The sequence below is a fragment of the Hyperolius riggenbachi genome, chromosome 2 (genome assembly GCF_040937935.1).
Source record: "Hyperolius riggenbachi isolate aHypRig1 chromosome 2, aHypRig1.pri, whole genome shotgun sequence".
NCBI classification, from domain to species: domain Eukaryota; kingdom Metazoa; phylum Chordata; class Amphibia; order Anura; family Hyperoliidae; genus Hyperolius; species Hyperolius riggenbachi.
Window position 1 is genome coordinate 412857609 of NC_090647.1, and position 17430 is coordinate 412875038.

General features: G+C 43.1%; 1 protein-coding gene across 1 annotated transcript in view; it reads right to left on the reverse strand.

Annotated features, from left to right (window-relative positions):
• ATP6AP2 (ATPase H+ transporting accessory protein 2) overlaps nucleotides 1-17430 on the reverse strand; it is a 38554-nt gene that overhangs the window by 16498 nt on the left and 4626 nt on the right. Inside the window, exons 2-4 of the mRNA XM_068269858.1 lie at nucleotides 10988-11115; nucleotides 2303-2431; nucleotides 1950-2045 (exon numbers count right to left, since the gene is read on the reverse strand). Of these exons, the coding sequence (XP_068125959.1) occupies nucleotides 1950-2045; nucleotides 2303-2431; nucleotides 10988-11115 (353 nt within the window). The remainder of the gene's footprint in view (nucleotides 1-1949; nucleotides 2046-2302; nucleotides 2432-10987; nucleotides 11116-17430) is intronic.

Genomic DNA, 17430 nt, shown 5'->3' on the forward strand with positions numbered 1-17430 from the left:
TTTTGCTGCAATTACAGATGCCGGTCTCTACCAGCTTTGCAAATCTAGAGACTGAAATCCTTGCCCATTCTTCTTTGCAAAACAGCTTCAGCTCAGTCAGATTAGATGGACAGCGTTTATCGGAGCAGTGCTTTTCAGCGCTGCTAGATTTGGGCGCAGCCGGCGCCTCCATATAGACTTCAATAGGAATCATTCCTATTGAAGCGCTCAGTGAGTAACGTCGGCTCCGTCAGAAGACAGAGCCGAGGTTGCTTAAAAACATAATAATTCGGCCTCCAGCAATCGCTGGAAGCCGAATTATTTCATTCCCCCACTATCCATGGCGGCCTGGAGGGGGAATAGTAATTAAAACGGGCAGGACTTGTGCAGAAGCAGGATCAGCTATATACCGCTGTATCCTGCGCCCAAGTCTACCGGCGCCGATTTCAAATGTACTCGCGTTTATGGCAAGATCTGAAAACTGCTGTTCACAGATTCTCGATTATAATTAGATCTAGATTTTGACTGGGCCATTCTAACACATGGATATGTTTTGTTTTAAACCATTCCATTGTTGCCCTGGCTTTATATTTAGGGTCATTGTCCTGCTGGAAGGTGAACCTCCGCCCCTCCGTCTCAAGTCTTTTGCAGACTCCAAGAGGTTTTCTTCCAAGATTGCCCTGTATTTGGATCCATCCATCTTCCCATCAACTCTGACCAGCTTCCCTGTCCCTGCTGAAGAGAAGCACCCCAAGAGCATGATGCTGCCACCACCATATTTGACAGTGGGGATGGTGTGTTCAGAGTGATGTGCAGTTTTAGTTGTCCGCCACACATAGCGTTTTGCATTTTGGCCAAAAAGTTCCATTTTGGTCTCATCTGACCAGAGCACCTTCTTCCACATGTTTGCAGTTTGCCACAAGCCATGTGGGAGACACAGCAAACGGGACTTCTTATGCTTTTCTGGTAACAATGGCTTTCTTCTTGCCACTCTTCCATAAAAGCCAACTTGTGCAGTGCACGACTTATAGATGTCCTATGGACATAGCTGTAGATCTCTGCAGCTCGTCCAGAGTCACCATGGGCCTCTTGACTGCATTTCTGATCAGCGCTCTCCTTGTTCGGCCTGTGAGTTTGGGTGGACAGCCTTGTCTTGGTAGGTTTACAGTTGTGCCATACTCCTTCCATTTCTGAAAGATCGCTTGAACAGTGCTCCGTTCAAGGCTTTGGAAATTTTTGTAGCCTAAGCCTGCTTTAAATTTCTCAATAACTTTATCCCTGACCTGTCTGGTGTGTTCTTTGGACTTCACGGTGTTGTTGCTCCCAATATTCTCGTAGACAACCTCTGAAGCCGTCACAGAGCAGCTGTATTTGTACTGGCATTAGATTACACACAAGTGCACACTATTTAGTCATTAGCACTCATCAGGCAATGTCTATGGGCAACTGACTGCACTCAGACCAAAGGGGGCTGAATAATTACGCACACCCCACTTTGCAGTTATTTATTTGTAAAAAATGTTTGGAATCATGTATGATTTTCGTTCCGCTTCTCACGTGTAAACCACTTTGTATTGGTCTTTCACGTGGAATTCCAATAAAATTGATTCATGTTTGTGGCAGTAATATGACAAAATGTGGAAAACTTCAAGGGGCCGAATACTTTTGCAAACCACTGTACATCTGGTGTACTGAAAATGCATTTTTTGATTGTCCTATCACAGTGCAGCTATCTAGCGGTAGGGATCCACGGAGCACCATATTGCTCCAACTGTGCATTTAGCTGTGACATATCCAGTATACTTTGGGCTACAGATGAGGCAACTACAGGCATACAAGGTAGACTTGTCATAACAGAATAATAGAATTCTGGACACTAATAAAGTCTCATGAGCTACTGGGCCATACTTGCATCTATGGCAGCCTTCATTTTATTTAACCTGGTTTTAAGGTCAGTAGTTGATACTTACTTCATCTATAGGAGCTAATTGCAAAACCACTGATATTTCTTCAGAAAACACAGAATGGATCATATTCACGACAGAATCAACACTATAAGGAACAGCCTGTAATAAAAAGAATACATCACAAATCTGAAGGGAAAAATTGCACCCCCTTGAATAAAACACTGTTCAAGAAGGAGAATGATGGCAAAAGATCTGCAATGAATAATTATTTAATGTTTACACTTCCTATGCTCCCCCCCCCCCCCCCCATTCAAAATCTACATACTCCCCGTCGCCAACCAAAAATAAACTACATACCGTACTCTCCCATTAACTCTTCCTCACTCAATTCACGGGTGTACCCAAGAAATACTCACATTCTCTACAGGGTAGGAAATCCCATTATCTCCTACAGTAAGCTTATCCACACCAGTCACCGATACCAGGACTGTTGCTCGTGGACGCTGGAAAATATTACCAACTTTAAGCCCTGGCCAAGACAGATCCTGAAAGAAATATGAAGAAATCAGTTATAACAACTGGCAGTGCTGAATAGTGCAGCAAGGGTTTTATCATGTTGTATTTTTTCATTATAACTTAAATTAAGTGGGAGTCTATACATTTTTGAATATTTCCACTTTAACTTAAAGTACTCAGCTGCGCTGCTCCATCAGCCCTTCACCACGCATAGCAGCAGAACACCTTGCTAACCTACAGGCAACCAAAGCATCTGTTCAAAATCGGCCTTGCACTGCCGTCCGGAAGGATCAAGTCCCCAATCCTTCTGTGGCAACGGCCCTCATACATTGATGCCCAACAGGCTGCATTAAACCTTCAAGAAAGGGGTTAGTTACAAACTGATCAATGACATGGTCAAATTACCAATTATTTGAATAGAATTTGAATTCTGTTGCAGACAATTAAAAATGTATAACTGGGTCAGTTACCAGCAAACAGACATGCTTGTAAACACGGATCAGCTGTATACTTTGCACTGGGTGTAGGTCCAAATTATTTATTTAATCAAAGCACACAATGATCATGGCCACAGGAGGTTACTTGAAAGCAGGATTAGAGGAAAGAGTTATTGTACACATGAACTTAAATATGGAAATCCCATATACAAATGATTAGGAGACCCATTATGGTCTCAATCAGCCAAATGACTGCAAGAACATTTTACCATCTGTATTTCCCTTAAAAAGAACCCGAGGTGGCCATTTTTGTAAAAAAACATGCCATCTGATCAAGGGGTGCTAACTGGATCATGTAGCCTCAGTTAACGCCGCTCCTGTGGCCAGAAATCCTGTACTTTCCGCTTCAGTGACCCTTGTGTGTCTCAACACAAAGGAATGAGCAAAGAGGCAGGGGAGCTGCCCAATGAGAGCAGGGGGAAGGGCATAAGGAACAGCCCCAGTGGGCTTTTTGCAGGAGTGTCTCTCTTGCTAAGGACACCTCTACCTCTCGAAATTGCCAACAAGCTGCATGTAGGCATAGTCATGGACCAGGGAACATGCCTCTGTGTCCCATCTAAAGCAACCCCCTCCCCCGCAGCCTCAGATACAATGTAACATAAACCTGAAGTGTTAAATTCAATTTGAAGAAAATCTGTACAGAATATAGGGGGTAGGGGGAAGCCTCAGAGTCTCAATGAGGCTTCCCCATCCTCTGCAGCTTGGGGGAATCCAGCGCTGACTCCCCCAAAACTCCCTTGACAAGGGTGCGCAGGCGCGAGTAGTATTTACCTCCCGGCAATCCTGCGCAGGCGCACTAGTGGGTCTCTTTACAGATTTAATAGTTTAAATCTGTGTATATATACACACACACACACACACACACACACACACACACACACACACACACACACATACATATATACATACATACATACATATATATACATACATACATACATACACACACAACTATTTGCCCCCTTCCTGATTTCTTATTCTTTTGCATGTTTGTCACACTTAAATGTTTCTGCTCATCAAAAACCGTTAACTATTAGTCAAAGATAACATAATTGAACACAAAATGCAGTTTTAAATGATGGTTTTTATTATTTAGTGAGAAAAATAACTCAAAACCTACATGGCCCTGTGTGAAAAAGAAATTGCCCCCTGAACCTAATAACTGGTTGGGCCACCCTTAGCAGCAATAACTGCAATCAAGCGTTTGCAATAACTTGCAACGAGTCTTTTACAGCGCTCTGGAGGAATTTTGGCCCACTCATCTTTGCAGAATTGTTGTAATTCAGCTTTATTTGAGGGTTTTCTAGCATGAACCGCCTTTTTAAGGTCATGCCACAACATCTCAATAGGATTCAGGTCAGGACTTTGACTAGGCCACTCCAAAGTCTTCATTTTGTTTTTCTTCAGCCATTCAGAGGTGGATTTGCTGGTGTGTTTTGGGTCACTGTCCTGCTGCAGCACCCAAGATCACTTCAGCTTGAGTTGACGAACAGATGGCCGGACATTCTCCTTCAGGATTTTTTGGTAGACAGTAGAATTCATGGTTCCATCTATCACAGCAAGCCTTCCAGGTCCTGAAGCAGCAAAACAACCCCAGACCATCACACTACCACCACCATATTTTACTGTTGGTAAAAGGGGCGACCTTAACGTCCCCTAAAACGCAACGTCTTGGTGTGAAAGTAGCCTAAAACAATAAAAGGCTTGAACTACTTCAGTTGTGTGTATTTGAATCTAAAATCTATAAAAAGTCTAAAGTATAATAGACAAAACTTACTTACGGTAAGTTCTTTTCCAGGAGTCGGAAGGACAGCAACCCTGAGACTTGTCTCCCTCCATTTCCAACTGGACAGGATACTAGTTAAAAGAATTAACATAATTGATTAGGCAGGCACCCTACATAAGGCAGCATTCCCTTACCCTCATCAGTAATACAAAAGACCACACAGAATGATGCTTCAAATAATTTTTATTAACAATACATCAGGGTGGGTAGTAAGGGTGCTGTCCTTCCGACTCCTGGAAAAGACCTTACCGTAAGTAAGTTTTGTCTTTCCAGGACGTCTCAGGACAGCAACCCTGAGATGATAAACAAGACATAATTAGGGAGGGATTACAGCCTGCAAAACTCTTCTACCAAAACATAAGTCAGAGTTAGAGGTTAAATCAAGTCTATAATGCTTAACAAAGGTATTGTGGCTTGACCAGGTTGCAGCTTCACAGATTTATTAATAGTAGCCCCTGCTCTCTCTGCCCAGGAAGTAGAAACCGCTCTGGTTGAATGACCTTTCGCTAGTCCTGATAACTGCTTGCCCTGGTGCAAGTAAGATAAAGCAATAGCTTGTCTGATCCATCTTGCAATAGGTTTCTTTAGATGGCTGCTTTCCGGCAAAGAGAACCAACAAAGCATTGGACTTCCTCCAATTCTTGGATCTCTGAAGATATTCATTCAATTAGACACCTTCTTAACACCTAGACAGTGGAACCTTTCTTCCTTTCGATTTGATGAATTACTGCAAAAAGATGGTAAAATGATCTCTTGAGATCTATTGAATTTAGATACAATCTTAGGTCAGATAAACGTTTGTACATTTGATCAATAGTAATAGGTCTTCTTGTTCCTTGGTAATGTCCATAGCCCTATGCATAGCTTCAAATAACTCATTCATAAATTCTGTGGAAAAACGAATTTCTGAGACTTAACGCCTTTACCCTCAGATGCGTCTACTTCGCCCTGTGGTAACTCTTCCAATAATAGATATCCACTCTCCCGTTAGACATCAAATTTATCTGAATCAACCTCGACTCTCTACCTCTTGAGGAGATCTGTTAGGAGGATTTAGAAGGACCAGCAAACGGTGCATCAGAAGTAGAGGGGGTAAATGTCGGTGTAACATCTGAAGTAGAAAGTATGAAAGCAGATTCTTCAATTTCTTTAATAGCAAAGGACATCTCTGATCTCAACCATCCCATCGAATCTTTAAGCTATGTAGGGGATTCATCTTTCACTACCTTTTCAGTGCATAATTGACACAGGTGTTCTGCAGAATCAGGCATATGGTCACTGCACATTTCCTAGATTTAGACACCGCTTCAGAAGACACTGCATGCTTATCAGGTTTGACAGCTTAGTCTTATCCAACTTGCCATTCTTGGAATCTGTTTTAACAGCTTCCTAACAGTTTCTCCTTTAAAGAGAAACCGTGACCAAGAATTGAACTTCATCCCAATCAGTAGCTGATACCCACTTTTACATGAGAAATCTATTCCTTTTCACAAATGGATCCTCATCAGGGGGCTCTGTATGTCTAATATTGTGGTGAAGCCCCTCCCACAGGAGACTGAGGACTATTTTCCTGGCAGTTTCCGGTCTGTGAACCTCGTTGCATTGTGGGAAATAGCGGTTTACAGCTGTTTCCAACTGCCAGAACAAGCAGCATGTACTTCCAGCTACATCACCTGCCAACAGTAAAAACGTCACCATCTGATAAATGTCAGAATGTAAATAAAAGAGTAAAGCTTTTAAAATGGGCAAAAGCTGACTACATTTATACATAATTATTGTAAAAATGAAGAATTTTCACTGGGAGTTCCTCTTTAAGTGGAAGACAACACCCACCGCTATGATAGCTCTAGGCTAGGATCACAGTGGATAAGCTTATAATGCATGCATAGTAACGCAACATTAGGAGTGTGAACTGCACTGGAGACCAGACATGGCCTTTTTACAAATCTGCATGCCGCTTTTTAGAATAATGCGATCAGGTACAACCCCGCACTGTGCACAGACCCATAGATTTATATGGGCAGTGAATTTCCATGCTGAATAAATCTGCCACACGACTGAGCACTGCCCTATGTGCAGATTCAACAATTACTTATAATACTGGAAAAATCTACTGTCCACATTGCTTAAGATTCCAGATCACAAACAAATGCAATGCAGATCACAAACAAATGCAATGCAGATCACAAACAAATGCAATGCAGATCACAAACAAATGCAATGCAGATCACAAACAAATGCAATGCAGAACTGAAACAAATGCTATGCAGATCTGAAACAAAAGCAATACAGATCAGAACAAATGCAATGCAGCTCTGAAACAAAAGCAATACAGATCAGAACAAATGCAACGCAGATCTGAAACAAAAGTAATGCAGATCTGAAACAAATGCAATACAGATCTGAACCAAAGTAATGCAGATCTGAAACAAAAGCAATGCAGATCTGAAACAAAAGCAATGCAGATCTGAAACAAAAGCAATGCAGATCTGAAACAAAAGCAATGCAGATCTGAAACAAAAGCAATGCAGATCTGAAACAAAAGCAATGCAGATCTGAAACAAAAGCAATGCAGATCTGAAACAAAAGCAATGCAGATCTGAAACAAATGCAATATAGATCTGAAACAAATGCAATGCAGATCTGAAACAAATGCAATGCAGATCAGAAACAAATGCAATACAGATCTGAACCAAAGTAATGCAGATCTGAAACAAATGCAATACAGATCTGAACCAAAGTAATGCAGATCTGAAACAAATGCTATGCAGATCTGAAACAAAAGTAATGCAGACCTGAAACAAATGCTATGCAGATCTGAAACAAATGCAATACAGATCTGAACCAAAGTAATGCAGATCTGAAACAAATGCTATGCAGATCTGAAACAAAAGTAATGCAGATCTGAAACAAAAGCAATACAGATCAGAACAAATGCAATACAGATCTGAAACCAATGCAATACAGATCTGAAACAAAGGCAATGCAGCTCTGAAACAAAGGCAATGCAGATCTGAAACAAATGCAATGCAGCTCTGAAACAAATGCAATGCAGCTCTGAAACAAATGCAATGCAGATCTGAAACAAATGCAATGCAGATCTGAAACAAATGCAATGCAGATCTGAAACAAATGCACAATATATCTGAACAAGTTTGAAACAAGGAGCTCCTTGAAACTACCCAGAGATTCACTTCCTAAAAATTTCCATAGATTGTCAATCCCCATCGCTGCAGTTCAGGGTTGACAAGTCATCTTATTATAACCCTGGGGAAGCCTATTGCTGCAATGGCAACAATTCACCTTCACCTCCTGCTTTGCACCCACTGCTAGATTGCATGGACACAGAGGACAAGAGAAAGTATAAACTTATACCAAGGAAACATCACTCTAAAATCAACCATGTGAGTGTACATCCCTTCAATGATTGTCGGTCTCTACAGCTAGCATAGGTTTACTGCAGGCCTGACCAATCAAATGGGAAGCAAATGACTCCTGGCAACTATCATTGCCCTGCAAGTTTCCATTAGCTCACTAGATTATAGAGGAAACAAGAGAGAGGGTAAAACACACAGGGTGAAAATCACACTCTAATGTGAACTATATGAGTGAATATCCCTGCTGCTGGAACAAGCTTGGAAGCTCTTGTCTGTGATCCCATCTTTCCAGCATAGGGGAGAACGTCAGGAACAGTACCATTTCTTATGCTGTCTAGTTCTCCTATATTGGACTCCCCCACCAGCACCAGTCTCCCGACCATGGCTTGTGGCCCAGGGATTTCATGCATGAGCAGTGCTGCCAAGAGGACATCCATCCGGCCAAATAAACTCAGCATCTATTCCTCTTGGGTGTTTCCAGGATGGAAACCAAGTTAAAACTGAGGAACCAGGGGAGGGTGCTTGATAACCCTCAAATAATAGCCGGTATAAAGGCCTTATAACAGAAGACACATACCAGAGAGGGAGTGGAGCTTGACTCCTCACAACTATGGGAGCAAGAGCCTGCGGACGCTTCCATGGTCAGCATACACAAGACTGACCAGGATGCACAACCCTTGAATAGGTCACCTGAAGGTTTCCGCTCAAACATAATGAAAAGGTTACCTTAGAAATCCACCGCATTACTGAGCAGACTAGCTCAATCAGCGGCTAAATGCGGCGAGATGTCCGCTGGGATGCACGCCAAGCCATGGAAAGCATTCTACTTCCTCCTTGGTCACGTAATGCGGAAGTCACATGTCCCTCTGCGCGCGTCCTTCAGCGGAAGCCGCTCCGGCGTGTAACACAGACTGGGGGAGAAGCCGATGCAGACATCAAGCACCCGCGCTGGCTCGCCTGACCAGCGCTGACATAGGGGACACTTGTATGCCGCGGCTCCTGAAATCTATCATGGTTGGCCAGCTCTCCCCACACAACCAGCATCCTGCTGGACAGGAAAACAACTGATGAGGGTAAGGGAATGCTGCCTTATGTAGGGTGCCTGCCTAATCAATTATGTTAATTCTTTTAACTAGTATCCTGTCCAGTTGGAAATGGAGGGAGACAAGTCTCAGGGTTGCTGTCCTGAGACGTCCTGGAAATATATATATATATATATATATATATATATATATATATATATATATATATATATATATATATATATATATATATATATATATATATATATATATATATATATATATATATATATATATATATATACATACATACATACATACATACATACATACATACATACATACATACATATATATATATTCGAAAAGAGTGATCAATGAGGGCAACTGGCAATCAGTACCTCTGTACCATGTACACTATTTTGTGCACATATCATGCTCAGCTCTTCCAATAATTGAAGGGAAAAAGGTGTGTACGCAGGTGGAAGTAACTTTAAGCATTTTAGATACAAGGCTTTACCGTTTCTCTGTCCAGCCTGTCGTTCCACCACTGTCCGCCGGTAAAGCTGTTCATCCAGAACAACTAGTGTCCCTGAGCAATTCCAATGACAAGTGCATCGCTACTGCGAGGCTTTGATTCGTACATGCACAGTTAGCGATGCAATGGTAGTGTACACGTAGTTCTGAAGAGCTATTTGGTCAAAACAGCCTTACTGGCTTACAGTGCTGGAATCACAGGCTGCACTGAGGAATGGGAAGGCTATATAGTGCCGAGAGCCTAACCTCTACGAGGGAACAAAAAACTCTGACATATCCATATGCTTTTGTGGGCTTGTTAGTCTAGATCACATGTGTCGAACTCCAGGCCTGGAGGGCCAGATCCATGCCAGTGTTTAGGATGGACTGAGAAAGAAAGCAATTTGTTCTACCTGATAGACCACACCTTTCCTGATTCAGACCCATCAATTAATTTGAGCTGTATCAAAAATGTGTGAGGATCTCGGCCCTCGTAGGACCGGTTTGACATACCTGGTCTAGATCCACACCATTTGGATTAACAACATGGATGGTCACAGCAGATCCAATAAAAGACTTGCTGTGTTCATCCTCTACATTTTGGAATCTGCCGGTGTCTGTTGTGCTTTTTAAAAGCAGACAGTAAGGGATACCAGACTTGGAGTGTCTGGAGAGCATTTTTTGCTATGTCAGTTCTCCGTGTGGAGTCCAGAAAAGTTATGTAAAATGGGACTTTGCATTCTGCTACCAAATCTGAGACAACAGATATGGTGAAATGGACATCTCTGAATGGATCCTATAGAATCCTTTGGCATTTGTCTCTATTGTGGGAAATGGACCGATATTACATGTATACATGGAGTTGGCTTTAGCCCCCTTAGTGGTAACCACAAGCTACACTCGGGGTGGAAAATGGCAGCTCAGAGAAGTAACCCGAGCTACACTTGTGGTAGCCGCCGAGAGGTCCATGCAGAGCATTGCACGCAGTGGGCGTTCTCACTCACCTCCCGTGCGATCAAGATGCTGCCAGCCATTCCTCTTCCTGTCCACGTAGGCTCTACATCCCCCAGTGAGATAGTCGACTGTTGTCATGACGACAACTGGCAATCTCACTATAGGGTTGCAGCGCCACCTGGAGGACGGAGGGAGAACTGTAGCGATGGATCCCAGGGAGGCGAGTAAGTGTAGGGGCTGCTCCAAGCTCTTTCGTAGTATGATTTTTTTCCCCTTGTTTTTAGGGTCTAAAAGCACATGAAAAAAAGGTTACCACTTTTAGAACCTAAAAATCAGGAAGGAATCGTATCGCCAGGGAGGTTAATACATATCCTTGAGATTAATGAAACTTCAGATTTAATTCCTAATAGTATAAGTGAGAGTACATTCTTACCTCTTCTACAGAGAAGCCCATTGACAAGGCAACCACATCGGGAATGCGCTCTCCCGGAATTGGCCAATTTCCTGCACGGAAGATTTGGTTTTGTGGACTTTTTAAAACACTAAAATCAGCAGTGGCAGCTGGAAAAAAGGGAAAAGCATTAAACAAGAATGTATAGTCAATAGTTTTACAAATATAACTTATAGCAGACTGGCCCTTATTCCCATTTCAGATAAAATAAAGGACACTATGACCAAAAGGTAATTGAATCATCCCTCCCTTTGAAGAGTTCACACAGTGATGTAAGCCCATTATCTAGGTGATGTTTGCTGTGGGAGGAATAGTAATCTGTAAAATAAGCAGCAAATTTAGGGCTGGTTCAGACGGACGTTTGTGCAGAGTTTACCGCCAGCGTTCGGGGCTTGGCGTTAAACGCTCCCATTCAAGTGAATGGGAGCGTTTGTACCAAGCTTTAACGCGCGTTTACACGAACGCGGCGTTCGGGTCCCGATTTTCCCTGGCGTTCAAGGAGCCCCTGGAAGCTACATGTAGCTTCCAGGGGCGGTTAACCGCGACGGGTAATGTTCCCCTACGGGAAGAAAAAACGCGACCGCATCCGAACGCAATGCGAACGCATTGCCACCGCGACGCCAACGAACGCGACGCCTCCAAACGTCCGTCTGAACCAGCCCTAACACTGAGCTAGGTTCAAAAAAAAAGGGCAGAATTGATGTCAGTTTTTTGCATCATAGAGAAACCGTAGCAATGGAAACTAGCAGAAATATGGTTTTCTTTTTCATATCATATTTTCTTTTTTCATACCACATTTCTCGTAAATCTGACAGTGAATACTAAAAACAACAGGATAGGTAAGCTAGATAAATCATTTCTTATTTGATGGTTTATTTAAATGTTTTCAGTTAATATGGAGTTTCATACCACTTTCTCCCTTATCTGTGCTGCGTGGGTTCTTCAGCCCACAGCACAGATTGTGTTTCAGCCAGGGCGTCCTGCTGGGGGGGTCTGATCGCCGCCGGCTGTTTGGGTTTTGCGGGGGGCTCCTCAAAGCCCCCTCCGCAGCATTATTTTGCCCTCTTCGCCCTTCTTTCCTTGCTGTGGGCGGCACAGGACAGCGATCCGTCCTGCGCCCCCCCCTAATAGGCTTTAGCCTATCAGATGCCGGTGATCGCCGATCTCCTTTACGGCGGCGCCGTATTGATGTAGACACCGGGGATTTCTTCCCCGCGTGTTTACAATTAGCCTGCGAGCCGCGATCGGAGGCTCGCAGGCTGTTCACAAAGACACCCTCCATGAACTGACATGGAACGTTTCCATGGAAACATCACTTCGACCTGCCGACGCCTATCGGCGTTAGGCGGTCGTTAAGTGGTTAAGGAAACCTGAACAGAGGGAAACATGGATGGTGCCACTGCTGAGTCTTTAGATAAGTGATACTTGTGTACTACATTCAGACTCCGCTACTGTAGTATCTATTTATGTACCGTATGTATGTACGTACATACAAATATTTTGGCCAATTTTGGGCTAGGCCTATCAAACCAGCTCAAAAATTGCATGATCTTGTAGTATGTACCCTATTTACCTTGTATAGATTTGTCCTATGTTGTATAACATTGTTATATCTGTTATCCTTTGTATCACTGTATGTATTTATTGTCCAGCGCTGTGTAATATGTTGGCGCTGTATGAATAATAATATTAATAATAATAATAAAAGAAAATGTATGTATGCATGCATGTAGCATGTGTATGTGAATGGGATTCCTGAAGCTATACATATTCATCTCCCTTCAGTGTGTCATACCATTTTTGCTAAGAAAAAAAAAAGGACAGCTCTATACACCGCAAAGGATTTCAGCATAATACTGTCACAGTTTTTCCTTCTTTTGTGACTTTGTCCTTATCCCTCCTTCTTTTTCATCTGTCCCAGTTTACAGGTAAAGAAAATGTATAATTTAAAGAGAACCCGAGGTGAGTTCTAAGAATCCAATTAGCACACAGAGGCTGGGTCTGTATATAATGCCCAGCCTCTGTTGCTATACCGTTTCCCCCAGTCTCCCCCTGCGCTCTGCTGTGCCCCCATAAATCAAATGCCTTGCTAGCGACACACAGTGTGTCGCCAGCAGGCCGTTTACCTCCGAAGTGTCGCTCTCTCCTGGGCGCAGGATACAGCCAGTATATGGCTGATCCTGCTGCTACACAAGTCCCGGCCGTGTAAATTAATGTTCCCCCTCCAGGCCGCCAAGGATGGTGGGGAATGAAATAATTCAGCTTCCAGCAATTGCTGGAAGCTGAATTATTGTGTTTTAAAAGTAACTTCAGCTCCGTCTTCTGACGACGCAGAAGTTACTCCCTGTGCACCCAAGTCTCCTGCGCTGGATTCACTGTGTTCGTATGACAGAGTGCACAAAAGGTTGATGGGGAAAATGCTGGATGGAATTTAGGTGGCACCTACAATACATTAAAAGGGACACTGTAGGGGGGGTCAGGGGAAAATGAGTTGAAGTTACCTGGGGCTTCTAATGGTCCCCCACAGACATCCTGTGCCCGCGCAGCCACTACCCAATGCTCCGGCCCCACATCTGGTTCACTGCTGGAATTTCAGACTTTAAAGTCTGAAAACCACTGCGCCTGCGTTGCCGTGTCCTCACTCCCACTGATGGCACCAGGAGCATACTGCGCAGGCCCAGTATGGTCTGTGCCTGCGCTCCTGGTGACATCAGGGGAAGCGAGGACACGGCAACGCAGGCGCAGTGGTTTTCAGACTTTAAAGTCTGAAATTCCAGAAGTGAACCGGAGGCGGGGCGGGAGCATCGGTGAGTGGCTGCGCGGGCACAGGATGCCTGCGGGGGACCATTAGAAGCCCCGGGTAACTTCAACTCATTTTCCCCCGACCCCCCTACAGTATCCCTTTAAGGAGCTTAAAAAGTGTACCTAAGCAGAAGCTTGGGTACAAAATCAGATACTTAGCAAAGAGAGAAGCCTCTGGATCCTCATAAGGCTTCCCTTGCTGTCCTCTGGTCCCCTGAAGCTGAGTGCGGACCTTCCAAACATTACAGACAAGGGTTTGCCGGTAATCTGAAATGGCTCTGGCTTACTGTGCAGGTCCGGCCGTGGCTTGTGGAGGAAGAGGAGCAAGCGCCCTCGATCAGCTGGAGGGTCTGGTAATGGGGAACCAGAGGACAGTGATGGAAGCCTCATTAGGATTCAGGGGCTTCCTTCTCCATAGGTATCTATTATTTTTTTTTTAAATTACCGTATGTGTGGCCTCATTTCGCTTTACAATGAAGGCTTCAGAAAAACACAGAAAGTTGTTTTTTTTTGTATTTTTTTGCTCACTGACTTTTTCAGGCTTGGCAAAAAAAAGGTTTGAAGCCTGGGTGCCAGAAAGAGAAACAGTAATTTTTGGCAATTCTTCAACAAAAAACATACAAGCAAAAGCCTACACTTTACATATGCAGGACATCTGCTATCTCTAAAGCCTCGTACACACAAACAAGGGAGCCAGACTCCATCTTTCAAGTGATAGTTCAGGGCCATGTTCTGTCCAGTATGCTGCTATGGAGGGGACGAGGAAAGCCAATTCACCAGGCTGATTGCAGGCCACTGTATATATGATAGATTCTCAGCAGAAGTAGCCCCAACCAGCTGCCTTGGCCAAAAACCATCTAGCATGAGTCCAATAAAAAGTAATCAAGCTGAAGACATGCAGCCATTAAACCTTGAAATATACAATGCTAAACTGAAATACACACTAAGGCCCGGTGCACACCAAAAACCGCTAGCAGATCCGCAAAATGCTAGCAAATTTTGAAACGCTTTTTCTTATTTTTCTGTAGCGTTTGCTAGCATTTTGTGGTTTTGAGAAGCGTTTTTGGTGTAGTAGATTTCATATATTGTTACAGTAAAGCTGGTACTGAACAGCTACTGTAACAAAAAACGCCTGGCAAACCGCTCTGAAGTGCCGTTTTTCAGAGCGGTTTGCGTTTTTCCGATACTTAATATTGAGGCAGAAACGCATCCGCAATCCAAAATCTGCAGCAGCCCGGAGGTATGCGTTTCTGCAAAACGCCTCCCGCTCTGGTGTGCACCAGCCCATTGAAATACATTACCCTAGCGGATCCGCACCCGCAAGCGGATCGCAAACCGCAGCCGAACCGGTGTGCACTAGGCCACCAGGGCTGTGGAGTCGGTCCAAAAATCCACCGACTCAGACTCCTCAGTTTAGGATTCCACCGACTCCGACTCCTCTAATTTGCATATTACAATTTTGTTGATTAAAAGTATGTAACATGAAATTCATCTCATAACTGCCAACGCTTAGGAATTTTACAAGACAACTGAAGTGAGAAGGATATGTAGACTACTATATTTATTCCCTTTAGACTAAAACTAGTCCTTAGTAATAGTACTTGTAAAAGGTACAAACCGGAACAAAGAACATCTATCAGGCCCTAGGCAATGTAAGTGTGGGTACATGTAAGCATGATGTGCAGGTACTCTGCAGGGGAATGAGGAGATTGTAAACAGACAACACCTCTGTGTTCAATGTGCACAGCATTCTCAGTGGATTCCCTGCAGCTCTGTGAGGAGTGCATATGTAGAGTATAGCACTACTGTGTAACAAAGTAAACCTGAGACAGATGAAATTAAAGTTTTATACATACCTGGGGCTTCCTCCAGCCGCCTTCAGGATAATCAGTCCCTCGTTGTCCTCCTCCACCACCTGGATCTTCTGCTATGAGTCCAGGTACTTGAGCCAGTCTGGCGTAGTGCGCATGAACACACTCCACCGCTAGGAGCATACTACACCTGTGCAGCACTATTGCGCAGGTGCAGAATGTTCCTGGCTGTGGGAGTGGCATGCGGCCGGACTGCGCTGACTGGCTGAATTACCAGGACTCATAGCAGAAGATCCGGGTGGTGGAGGACAGTGAGGGACTGATTAGCCTGAAGGGGGCTGGAGGAAGCCCCAGGTATGTATAAAACTTTACTTTTCATCCGTCTCAGGTACCCTTTAATTTGTAGTCACCAAACCAAATTTTAATAACATATCAAATTATTTGATTTCATCAGCAAAGGGAGTGCATACATTTGCATAAATCAGCATCAGTGCAGAATTATTTCCATCTCATTGACCATCTCTATTAGTGACACAGCTACACATCAGGCTTTATTCTTACAGCATAGATGTTATTTAGTATATATAAGAGATTCCTGTGTACACATCATATATACAATCACAATCAGATATGTATATCTGACCTTAAAAATACGGGGACTGCTTTATTGAAGCAGCACAAGTAACTAATTTTGATTGGTTTATTTCATTTTTGTGGACTAAGCACAGCTATTACTGTATATATACATTATTTTTAATGACTATTATCTGAGAAATAGAACATTTTATCATATTTTCTATTTTAATTACAGTTACAAATTCATTAGGAGTCGGAGCATTTTTTCCCGACTCCGACTCCAGGCACCCAAAATTGCCCGACTCCACGACTCCGACTCCACAGCCCTGTAGGCCACACACAACATTTTTTTTTTAACAAAAGTACAATTTTCCTCACGGATGACCTTAAGAAGTTCTGATATCAAAGCCTTCTCTCTCTCTCTGGTAAAAACCAGGCAGATCCTGCATGGCCAAGGCATATTTAGAGTATACAGTCCCAGTCATCCTCAAGACCTGACATTGTTTCCACATACAACACCATTCATGTGTTGTCAGTAAACACAGCGCTTTAGAGGTCAACAAAGAAAACTAAAGTTTAGAAGCAGAAGCCTTTAGTTATAAAAAGCAAATGTTCATTGTTCATTCAAAATGTAAACTTTACTGTGATATCTACATGATGCCTATATAGGCTGTATTCTTTTTGAAAAAACCCTAATAAAAATTATTGAAACCTAGTTATAAAAAGCATATGCCAGAGTTATGACAATAAGCTCTGATAACCAAATCCAAGTTATTTCTATTGGCATTGTCCTGTACTTTAAATAATAATGCACATGAAGCGGACATATATTGACAGATTATGAAAGCTGCCATTACTGAACTCATTCGGATTGCCTGGATGGCTCACTGTAATTTTCAGTGGTGCCTTAATCCCTTTAAGACACCACTGAAAATTACAGTGAGCCATCCAGGCAATCCGAATGAGTTCAGTAACCCCACTTTAATTATTAAACTGCCATGACTGTAGCACAAGTCAAATGATCTGCAGCCTACTAAGAATTTCTAAATCTGGCAGTATGGTTGAATCCCACTGCAGGAGTAATTTGCAGCACACGACATAACGATTTGCTACTTCTTTTCAATACCTAGACTGAATGATGGCAAATTATGACACTCCAATCTATTTACACTTTCTTTTAGAAACACCGCCCAATGGCTTTTGTATATGCACATGAAACAAAACAAAAAAAATGCT